This window comes from Microtus ochrogaster, chromosome 7 (assembly GCF_000317375.1).
Source record: "Microtus ochrogaster isolate Prairie Vole_2 chromosome 7, MicOch1.0, whole genome shotgun sequence".
Lineage (NCBI taxonomy): Eukaryota > Metazoa > Chordata > Mammalia > Rodentia > Cricetidae > Microtus > Microtus ochrogaster.
In genome coordinates this window covers 35,475,956-35,487,967 of record NC_022014.1, presented here as the reverse complement: position 1 = coordinate 35,487,967, position 12,012 = coordinate 35,475,956, and the positions used below count along the sequence as shown (strand labels likewise).

General features: G+C 47.4%; 1 protein-coding gene across 3 annotated transcripts in view; it reads left to right on the top strand.

Moving 5' to 3' along the window:
• Positions 1-8,059, top strand: part of Pmp22 (peripheral myelin protein 22) — a 26,367-nt gene extending 18,308 nt beyond the window's left edge. For all 3 annotated transcript variants that reach the window (XM_005349873.3, XM_005349872.3, XM_013347462.2), the window contains exons 4-5: positions 3,103-3,243; positions 6,775-8,059. In XM_005349873.3, the coding sequence (XP_005349930.1) occupies positions 3,103-3,243; positions 6,775-6,938 (305 nt within the window). In that variant the 3' untranslated portion in view covers positions 6,939-8,059. The remainder of the gene's footprint in view (positions 1-3,102; positions 3,244-6,774) is intronic.
• Positions 8,060-12,012: the final 3,953 nt, after the last annotated feature.

Here is a 12,012-nt window from a genome sequence, read left to right as displayed (position 1 = left end):
CTACATTCATCATTTCGTGAAGTTTTGAATCATTTTGTCAAATTCTAGTTAAGATATTGGCAAGAATAACATTATATTGCTCATTGTTTTTGATAAAATTGGATTCTTTTAGCTTCAAGTGTTTCTTTCCAGGAACATCATTAATGTTGAGGGTTTTGTTCTTCAATTCCATATTTATTTCTTCTCCCCACCAAATATAAAAGACATGTTGTCATATTTCTTCAATTTCATTAATCTGCACTTACTCAATTAATTTTGGATTTATTTCATTCTTGTTTTTCCCGATTTTTGAGTTGACAGTTCATTCCCCCTTTCTTCAGTATCTTTCCAGTAAAGGCATAAGAGGTAGGCATTGTCCTCTGAAGGTCACTTTGGCCGCAGCTCTTGGGTCTGACACATTAATTTTCAGTGTCCCTCTTTGCTGATGGCATTTTTGCCTTTCAGCTCCGTTTCTTTAAAGGATTGTCTAAATCCTCCGTTAAGTGTACAGATGGATTTTGGTGTCTGTTTTATTTTCTATGCCGGTGTACTTGCAAGGTAAGCGTTATACTCCCAGCTTGTAGCCTTGGCCTGGGCCCTGGCTAGTTTTTGATTTCCAACTCCTGGTTTTATTTTATGCTTAGGTCATCCCCGCTTTCCTGAGACATCTTCACCCCAATACCTAATGCACAGTCTGTAAGACTGTCCCATGTGAGTTTGAAAATTGTTGATAGATTTTATCATTTGAACATACATTTCCTGTGTATCTGCTGCACTGAGACAGCTCCTGTTGTCGGGGTAACCTTGACCCTTGTGTCTTGGCTTTGTGGTTTACATGCTTGGAAGAGGGAAGCTTTTCGCTTTGGCTACCTTTATATTTCAGCTCAGATTCCGTGTTCTCATCTGTTGTCATTCGTCGTTTATTTTGCTTATCATTTAGCTAGGGTCTCTTTTAAAAAACTATCTTCAGATTTCTGTTAGGTGTATCTCTTGGGTCATCGGCTGGAATGGTTTGACTCAGAGAGCTGTTCATGAGTAACTTCACATGGGTTGTAGCCAAGGATAGAGTTGGTTTACTCTGTGGATCTGTGTGTTCTGTCTGTTGTGTTTATGGTTGAAAACTGCCTCTTCGTCTTCTTATCCCCACAGCCAGTGTGGATGCTCAAGAAATGCTTACTGAATACATCTCCTGATCCCCAATTCTGTTCTGGTTGGAGAACCAGTTTGGGGTTAGATCACTCATGTATAATGGGGTTCAAAAGTCAATAAATGAAGGACAGCATACTTTTCTGACTTGTATAAATTTAACACATAAAAATTGAGTTTAATCACACTGTGTAGTTCACAGTGTGTTAGTGAAAGATCTTATAACTGGAAAATGAGACCCACATAGGGTCTGCTTCAGCCTTGCCCCTTAGGACAGCATACTCTGGGGGACACATCCCAGCCACAGCTGAGTCACGGCTCCAGGTTCAGATTAGGACCTTCCATTTGTGGCCTCTGCGTCATCTCACTGAGGTAGATAGTGTTATAATGGATTATGGTAACATCAGCTTTATTGCAGAATGAGCCTTCAGAGAAAGCTACACTGTCAGGAAAAAACACATGCTAATGGCACACATGTTATGGTGGCTGTGTGACGTGAAATTGGGGCTGCTTCTGGTCCCTCAGACACTGTTTTCTTTCTGAATGGAGAAAGCACCAGTATGCATTGCTATGGTGAAAGAGGGCAAGTCTTTGGATGCTTGCTAAGCATTGGTGTAAGCATCTTTTGATGATAGGGTCTCTCTCCGTAGCTCAGGCTGGTCTTGAACTCACCTTTATCTTCCAGTGTTGGAATTACAGATGTCTGCCACCGCTGGGTGATGTGTGCACTTTGAAGCTATTGCACATCAACTCATGAGCTTGAGAAGATAAAGCCCTCTCTCTTAGTTCTCTTCTTTGGTGAGGGTAGGGTAGACATGGTCCAACCCATCTGGTGGACACTGTCCATGTCCCCCTGTCACACTCAGGCCTGCCTGTTTCCTCCTTCCTTTCTTCTAAAGTCAGACTAGCTTGCAGCAGATGTTGACCTGGGATACCCTCCCTTGCCTGAATTGCAGTTGGAAGTTGAGATATTTGCTGAAAACATGGCGTGGTTGACTACAGTGGGAACGCAGAAGCCATGGTCCTGTCTGGTGATTTAACTGATCACAGACAGCTCTGTGCTGAGGCCAAAGACCATGGTCAAGACTGACCAAGAAAAGGACAGAACTGGCAGAGAACATGGCATACCCATTCCTCTTTAGCACTTTCTTCCTGCTTTCTGTAAGAGTGCCCCTCCCAACAGCATTCCGAAGCTCTCTTTGGGGGATGCCAACCTCCTGAATATTGGTTATGAGCTATTATTTTTGGAATATAGTAGGGGGATTCTGCCAAGTTCTTCAGAAACTCATATATGTGTGTAGAGGGTCCTTGAATATTAGGAAGTCGTGGACGAGGCTCAGACCCTGTAACACGTATACACACAGATGCTCCCTGGTTACCATAGGGTTATGACTCAGGGAACCCACTGTAAGTTGAAACTAATGTTAAGTCAAAGATGCATTCAACACACTCGCTACCCAATGGCTGAGCACCCTGCACCCTGCAGTATGGGCTCTGTCTGCTCATGGCGATGGCTGGGTGACTGACTGGGTGCGGCCTCTCACTGCCATTCCGTGCTGCTGTCTCCCTTGTGACCCATGGCCAGTCAGGAAAGGCTCCGAATTCCAAGTGTGAACTACAGTTCTCCCTGACTGCGCATTACCTTTGTGTTGTAAAGTGGAAAATTACAACTTAGACTATACAAGTCACGAACCGTCTGCTAGTTTGAGCAGCGCATTTGCCAGAAGCATTGGAAGGCAGTTCAGTGTGTTTTAAATGGCACTTAACTCCCAGTGACACATACTTTTCCTACAGCCCTTTCCAGAAATGTCCATGGTTCAGCAAGAAAAGGTAGCTTGGTGATATTCTAAGTGCAGATGTTAACTATTCCCACCAGGTTGGGGGCTCTCAGGAATCAGGCCACCTAGGCCTCACATGCCCTGTGAAGGTCCTCCTTGGCCATTGCCAGGTTTTCTAACCAAGTGTTCCTTCCCCCAGAATGGCTGCAATCTGTCCAGGCCACCATGGTTCTGTCTGTCATCTTCAGCGTGCTGTCTCTGTTCCTGTTCTTCTGCCAGCTCTTCACCCTCACCAAAGGCGGCCGCTTTTACATCACCGGATTCTTCCAAATCCTTGCTGGTAAGTTGTGGATGGTGACAACCATATGGGACACGGACCTCCTGAAGGACATGGACATGGTGCCAGAGTGGTGGATGTTTATATTTGGACTATTGGATGTTTATCCTGAAGCTCTTTCTCTTTCTCCACAACCCCCATCGTGTGTGTGTGTGTGTGTGTGTGTGTGTGTGTGTGTGTGTGTACATATGTACGTACACGCTGTATATAAGGACATATTTGAACTTGGGAACATCTCACTGCTCTGTGGAATGAGACACACATGAAAGAGTCCTGGGGACTCAAGAAGAAAAGTCTCCAAACAGTCCAGACCCATCACCAGGAATGAAGCTATAGTATGGGCACATCCTTAGAGGTAAATGCTGAGGCTACTCACTGAGCCAAGGACAGTCTAGAGGACTTTTTCCTTTGGTTTATGTGATACCCATGGAACTATATTGGCCCTGTTTAGAACAGGGCCCTGTTCAGAGTGCTGGCAAGGGTGTTCTTAGGAAAGTGTCTTGTGCCTTTAAGTGGAGATAGTCACATTGACAAATTCCCCTGGACTTTGATTCCTGCGGCATTCTCTGCTGTTGGCACCAGCATTCTGTGCTAATACTTCCAAATACAAGACTGCAGTAACACATACAAACACAGGAAAGGCTTCTGCCTTCTCCCTATAGCCTGCATGTATGGTGTGTGGGACCCAGAACCTTCTGTCACGGGGTGAATGCCTTACGGTTCTGTCTCTGGATTCTACTTAGTTTCTTGCTTCATTGATGCCTACTTTCTGTCTGGTGTTTGCCAATTGACTGGGACTGGAGGGTACTGGAGAGAAGTGAGAGGCAGAGAATAAACTCCAGACTATGTCTAGCTACCATGACACACTCCCTATTTTGGCCCTCTGTATACCAAAGATGCAGTGTCCCATGTTTAGCCAGCTGTGAGAATGTCAACTGGGCTCTCCATCCCTGGATCACACGCTTCTTGACTTGGCAGTTTCCTCAGGGATAACAAAAAGCACCTCCTTAGCTGGCTTGTCTGCCTCCAGGCAAGATGGTTTTACTCTGGAGAGCCTCCTACAACATGTCTCTGTGGGGGCTCCCTGGGACTTGATGGGCAGCCATTAAAGCTCCCTGACCTTGCTGTGAGGTCTTCCAGGGCCTTCTCGCTAATAGCAAACCCTGCTCATGAGTGATACATTCCAAGCCCCTTAGAGGAGAACGTGCTGATCCTGCTTCTTGTTTCTGGAGTCATTTCTGTTTTCGGAGTTCCACTGTTCCTACATGTTTGTTATCCTTACCTTTGCTGTGTTGGGTCAGGCTTACTAGGGAGGGCATCAAGGAAACCACACAGACACCAAGTTAGAAGGAGAGCTGTGTGTTGTCCTGCAGCAAACCAGCCCCAGGCAGGCACATGGAAGGCCCTCAACCCCCACTGGTTTCCTAGGTAACTGTGCCCCTGTGGCAGAATTCAAATCAACTCAGATATGTAGGCATCTTATCAAACTTGGGGACCACACCTGTGTCCCAAGTCAGGTCTGGCCACCTTTCCTGGAGCACCCAATTTAAAAAGGACCACATTAAAAGTGGAAAACAGGAAAAGGAGATCTAGTCAGTGTGGCCACACTGGGAAGGACAAAGAGATCGCGAGCTGCTTTCTCCCAAGTCCTTCTCTAGGTCCGGAAGTAACAGCCAGAGTTCAACTAGAGGGCCACGGATGTGCACACCTAAGCAGCCCCAGTCAAGGTGTGGTCCCACCCACCACTCACCCATCATTATCTGAATTTCAGCCTCATCTTGGAAGATGTTCTGACAAGCCATTAGAACCCCGTGAAGTCTCCTTCTGGGAGACAAGTTCTCCGCCTCCTGGTGCCCTTCCCTTCTCTCACATGAGATTTCTAGGGAAATTCTAGGTCCATTGTTTCAGCAGTCTGATTGAGAGACTCAATTATCTCTTAAGAATATATCTCCATGTCTGTGAGATTGGTCCCAGTTACTGTGATTAAGGGGTTCAGACAGATAGCAGAAGCTATGGACTCCAGAGTGAGTCTCGCCTTTTCTGTTTGTTTTATTTAATGGTGACAAATACCTATCTTGTGTTTTCCCTTTGTTTTGCCCTTGTGGAGCTGGAGATAGGCCTTGCACATGCTAAGCAAACCCACCACCACTGGTTCATATCCCTACACCCTACAGGAAGAGGTGCCCAGGGAGCAACGGGGCAAGTTAAAAGAGGACCCTGGATCAAGGCTGAGCAAGTGTGTCTCAGGCCATCCAAACTGCTCTTGTCCCTCAGCAGTACTACGGCTTCCTGCCTCCTGTGACATGGCCAGCTTTACTGTCTGTGCATTTTCTGTAGGTCGTGGCAGGTCCTAGGTCCCATCCCACGGCGGTTCCAAGACTATTGTTTGGCTTTTCCAGTGGGGGCAAACTGAATGGGCATAGTCTCCTCTGAGTTGCCAAAGGACAGTCTGATCAGGGTGTATTGTGTGACATCACCCCCTTCTGCTGTTTGATTCAAACAGAGTTGAACTGTCCAGCATGTCAGCAACTCAAATAGCAGTGAGGTTAGCTGTAGGTGGCCCAGGGACTGGAGCCCTGGAGCTGCCTGAATCCCACACAGCTGCTGCCTTTATAATAGTCGCTCAGAGCTCCTCAAAGGCTCTGTTTTCAGTGGGGAACAGATCTGCCTTTGTCCAGCTCCAGCCTGGGATGCTGATGTCACTGGACCCCTCTCTGTGGAGGGGCACAGCTGTCACATGGGCATAGGTGGTCAACCTTGAGCATGGTGGCTGTACCAAAGAGTTGGGGTGGCCTGATCCACTCTGTGTGTCTGCTACTCTCCCATCTGTTTTGAGCTTCAGACCTGGGGTCACCAAGTGGACTGGAGCTAGCTGCTCTTTATCTGTCTCCTCCTGCTGCAGGCAGCTTTGGTTCTCGGCCTCACTGTTTTCCTCCTTTCCTCCTTGCCCCCCTCTCCACTGCAGACTTTGTCTGCCCCATATCACCAATAGGTCCTTCTCACACCATTCATGAGACAACATTGCTAAGGGCTCCTGGTCCCCGCTGGTCAGCAGGGTGCCAAGCCTTTGTTCTGATCCCGTGACGTCACCAGTGGTGCACCGTCAGTTCAGTCCCACTGGTTTCTGGTCAAGCACAACACCGCCTGTCTATAGGGCGGGTCACAGGCTCACAAGCACATCCACACCCAGCCACTTTTGGGAAGAGCTAGGTGGGCTTATCTTGCAGCCCGAGTCCTCCCTGTCCATCTCGAATGGCCTGGGAGAGGGTGGCAGTGAGAGAAAGAGAAAGAGGCAGAAAGTGTGCTGAGGACCCTCAGAAGAGGTTTTGGCATGGGCAGCCAAGGTTGGAAGTAGGGGAGCTGCTCGCTTTCCCTTCACACATATTTTCCAGCTGTCTCCTCCTAGTTCTGCGCTGGGAGGCCCATCCAGGTGAGGAACATCCTCCCCGTCTAGCCCAGCTGGATGGTTCGGGTGGCAGAGAGCCACAGTCCCGCTGTTGAACCCCCAGTTACCTACTGTCTTTCTCCTCCCAGGTCTTTGCGTGATGAGTGCAGCGGCTATCTACACGGTGAGGCACGGCGAGTGGAATGCCAGCATTGAGTACTCCTATGGCTTCGCCTACATCCTGGCCTGGGTGGCCTTTCCCCTGGCCCTCCTCAGTGGCATCATCTACGTGATCCTGCGGAAACGTGAATGAGGCACCCGATGCACTGTTTGTCTAGGCTCTGAGCGCGCATAGGGTACACGGGGAGGGAGGAACGAAACTAGAAAACAAACCCAACAAACCAAAAAGAGCTAGCCCCAAACCCCTACTCAAGTCAAACCAAACAGAACGCGGTTGAGTGGGGGAGTGCTGTCAACTGAAGATGTATATAATATCTATGGTTTATAAAACCTATTTATAACACTTTTTACATATATGTACATAGGATTGTTTGCTTTTATGTTGACTGTCAGCCTCGTGTTGAATCTTAAAGAACTTTACATCTTAACACTATAACCAAGCTCAGTATCTTTGTTTTTGTTTTCATCTTTTGTTTTGCTCAGACATAAAAATCTCCCATGTGGCCCCTTGCATCTAAAATCAGATACCTCCCTCCCACTCAATCTCATAGGATAACCAAAGTTTGGGGACAAACCCCCCAATGGCCACACTCACTGTGGGTGACCTGGTGCATTTCGCAGGAATATCCACTGCCCGAATCGCTGTGTGGAGCCCTAAGCACTCACAGATGAAACGCCCTGACCAGAGCCCTCTGCAGAAACATGCCTGGTGGCTCTGGGACACTCGTCCTTGTAGGCAGAGTACCAGGGCCACACCTTTCAATGAGAAGTTAGAGACAAGGAGTCTGTGAAATGGTGCTATAGATTTACCATTCCTCGTTATTACTAATCACTTAAACCACTCACTGGAAACTCCATTAACAGTTTGATGACATAAAGTAGAATGGAGACCTGAATAATTGCGTGTGATATAAACGGTTTGTAACCGCTTTCGTACCTAGCTAGGCTGTTGTTATTACTACAATAAATAAATCTCAAAGCCTCCATCACTCCCACAGTTTTCTCACGGTCGGAGCATCAGGACAAGCGTCTAGAGCCCTGGGACTGTGAGTTCCCTGGCTTGCTGGGTCTAGAGTGTCCTGTGCCTCCAGGGACTGTCTGGCAATGACTTGTATTGGCCACCAACTGTAGATGTATATACGGTGCCCTTCTGATGCTAAGACTCCAGACCTTTCTCTTTTTTTGCTTGCTTTTCTTGATTTTATACCAACTGTGTGGACTAAGATATATTAAAATAAACATCAGAGTAACTCACTTGTGTCTCCCAGGTTTTTGGGGGGCCCTGGGTATGGGTTTAAGGCACACGTGAAGGCGGGGTGAAGAGCTTCAATGGAAAGGGAGGTCCAGCTAGGGACTTGGTTGCAGTGTGGCGCTTCAGGAGTGAGGTCCTAGCCATCTCATAGGTAGAGGGAGCATTGCAAATGCTCACTGTACGATGTCTGCCAACTGTACAGAGCTGGGGAGTAGAGCCAGGGGCCAGACTGTCACTGGCCTGGAAGGAACTTCAAGAATTCAGTTAGTCCCACTCTTGGATGGCGTGTATAGGAAACTCGGGTTTGATAGAGTTGTGCTCATATGCAGAGGAGATTGGCATGAGCAGTACCGGCCTCTGAATCATGATCTGAATGGTGATTGAATGGTAATGGTGGTAAAGTGGGAATAGCTGAGCTAATCCCATCAGGAGGACAAAGGTCATACGCGTTACCCAGCTCCAGGCTTCTGTTATTCCCGAGCCTTTTGCAGTGGTGCAGTGTGTTGGGCCATGCAGTCATTCACGTTTATTGACCCATTATTTTGAACTACACTTGAAGGTCAAGAAAGAATGAGAAAATTCCCATGGTTGAGTTTTAGTGAGCAAGGTAACCCAGAGAGATGGCGGAAGACCATGGAAGGTAGGCAGCTCAGGCAAGAGCGTGCCCTCTGCTGCCTCCCAGCGGGAGCACAGTCTCTACCTTGTCTGTAAGCAGTGGATTCTGGTGTGAAGGCTCTAGGTTGTAAGAAACAGAAGGGAGTGATGGGAGCTAAGTGCTCAGCATAGTGACTGGACTCGAGAAAACAGCCTGTGAGGTAGTTACCATAAGTCATCACAGAGGAATATTCGAGAGAGCATGGAAGGAGATCCTGTTTGCTTATCTGAGTCTTGGTCCAGACCTGCACATTAGATCCTGTTGTACAGGGCTCCCACCCCAGACCCTTGGATTCCCTATGCCCAGGATGGTAGTAGCATCACCTCATGACGAAATGGCAGGAAAGGAAACGGTGGCATACAGAAGGGGCCGAATGTGTGAGGTGGCCAGATTTTATGACAGCCTGCTGTCCTGAGGGCTGATTTGCCATTTCAGACCAGCATCAGTCCCTCAAGAGGGTGACCCCAGGCTCATCAGACCTCACTGTGCTCCTGAGTCTCAACCCTGGATGATTCTGACTGATACCCACATATTTGTGAGGCCTGTGATCCTGCATTTCTAGCTAGGGCCTGGGTAAGGCTGGTGTTTTGAGTAGCAGGAGCCTAGAGGGCAGCTGCCTGCAGCCACCTGGTACTTCTGCCTGAACACCTGTGGCAGTATTGCGAGTCTCATCTGAGGCTCTGTGGTGACCTGTACTCGACGTGCGTCTGACACAAAGACTTTGGCCACATTTCCACAGCCAGCCATGGGGTACAGGTGAGACTGATTGAGAAAACCAGGACTTTGGCCCCACAAGCTTATAGTCTAAAAACACTCATTCCATAAAATATGTCTTAAAAGACAATTTAAATAAGATGTTCAAATGTTTTCTTTGAATTGGTATAGATCATGCAGCAAGAAGAAAGCTAACAATGGCCCCCAACTCTCCTCTCCTGACTAATTCCGTTGATATGTCCAAACCTAGGCTTATAGCATCCTAGCCATATCTAGGCAGAGTAATAAAATTTGAAAACCTTTCCCCCACCTCAGATTCTCTTGTCATAAGTACCCACAAAACCAATAATAGAGGGATTCTAAAATAAGGTATTTGCTTATGATTTATTCCAGGAAAAGGGTCGAGCATATGTTAGACACTGGTGTCTATAAGTGAACACCACGTGGTCTGACTGAGTACATTTTTCTGTATCTTGTTTTCTGGTAAAAGCTGGGGCTCATTTTATGTCACCATGTCCTCCATGTTGATGAGCTCTTTCACTGTTTAGCTGTATAAAACTTATTGACTATCCCCTATTGATAGGTCCCAAGCCTGTGTCCTGCTTTTTATTACTACGCCAAATGTCTCATTGCACATCCTCATGCATGAATATTGGTGAGTTTTAGAAGTTTGCCCTAGTGTTAAATTCCTGGTAGGGAGGATGTCAAGACAAAGGACAGTCATTCATATTTTTAAAAACTTATTTGGGATTACCTGTTTCATCTCCAGAAGACTCGTATCAGCTATGGTTGAAAGTCAAGTGTTACTCTCTGCTCTTGACTCTAGCGGTTCACAAGAAGAGGAAGGCCAAAATAAAGATGCTAGAAATGACTTCCCTGTCACCAGCTCTGTTGGAAAGGTCTGTGTGGCTCCCCCATCCTGGGGCCATCTCACTGCCTTGCTAACCTGCCTGTTGCATTATGATGAGTCTGGTCTAGAATCTGATGTACAGCAGACAGGGACACTGAGGCATAGTGCATCCCCTTCTAAGCACTAGATGTTGTTATGTATAATGTCTTAGTCCATTTTCTGTTGCAATAACAAATACCTGAGCTGTCGGGGTCCAATCCCAACATAAACTATCTCTCTGGACCAGCGTGGAAATGCAGGAATAATTGAGACACAGTTCACACAGCAATATGGGAAGGGAGTCTCAATGTTCATCCAGATCCTGAAGATCACCTGCGTTTATTCTCCAAACAGCTTTTATCCCCCAAGATAAATTGAGGGGGAAGTTCATTAGCATTCTGTTTCCCAGGTAGCAGGACTAAAGACATATCCAAGCTCTGTCTCTAGCTTGGATTAACACCTCTTCCCAGGCGGTCCCCATAATTACAAAGAAGGGAGCAGAACAACATCAGCATATCCTGACCCAAGGCGGCAGCCAGTCTGTAAGTGTTATTGTGACCATCTTAGGTGTTACTATGGCTTGAGAGCCTGACTGCCAATATAATGCAAAAAATATATCGCCTGTATAATATTGCCTCCCACTGAGCCTAGGTACTTTATAAAGAAAAGAGACTTGTTTAGTGTGAACTGTGGAGTGATTCTATTTGTGTTGTCACTGATCAGGGCCCCAAAGCCGCACAACATCGTGGTAAAAAGGCTGCATAAAAGGGTGGGGGGGTGGATATGTAGTATGACCTTACTTTATGACAACCTGTGGTCTTGACAGCTGATTCACTGACTGGCATTAATCCGTTGATACAGTGATACGTCCAGAGACATAATCGCCTCCCACAAGACTCTACCATTTAAGGTTCTGCCACCTCTGACCATTGCTATTCAGGGGCTCTGAACCCTTGGGAGGCACACCAAACCACACGGAAATCCTCACCATCTGCTCAGCGATCACCTGAGCACAATATGTCTGTAGTCTTACAGAGTTATTCTTTCCTTACCCAAAGTATTAAGTTTGGCAAGAGCAGAGACTGGCTCTCGGTCCACAGGGCCAGGAGCCCCACCAACCCTCTTCTTGGTCAAAGCAGAAAAAGAACACTCTGCCGACAGTATCAAGCGGATAGCAAGGAAAATTACATAGGAACCCTCAGGAAATTTTGGTGACCAACTTGAGAGAGTCTGCTGTTCAAACCAAGATTGTTCCCTCGTACCCCCTCCCCCCCCATCCCAGTTCACTGAGCCTGAGATTACTCCGAATTGCAAGAGCCAAACAGGGCTCCACCTCCCCAGTGTCCAGTCAAAGAGCTTTCTTCCCCGGGGAGCTGGTCCTTGGCATTACTCATCCTGCCCTTCTACCCACTCCTGAGGTCCAGCCCCAGCTGAGTGCAGCGTGAGGTGGGTCTTCCTTTCCTCACTTACACTCACTTTTGAGGTGGAGGCACGGGAGTTCAGTGCTCTGATTACGGGGTCCTGTTCATTCTTGCTCTGTTTCAGCCAGGAAGACAGGGCCTCCTGCTCTTCACAACGCTCAGATCCTTGAAGGAGTGAGCAGTGGGTTCTCACTTTGGTGAGTGAAAAACGGAACTGAGCATGCCCAAGGCATGAAAGAAGGGAATCATGGATTCCTTGCAGAAAGTAAGGCGGTC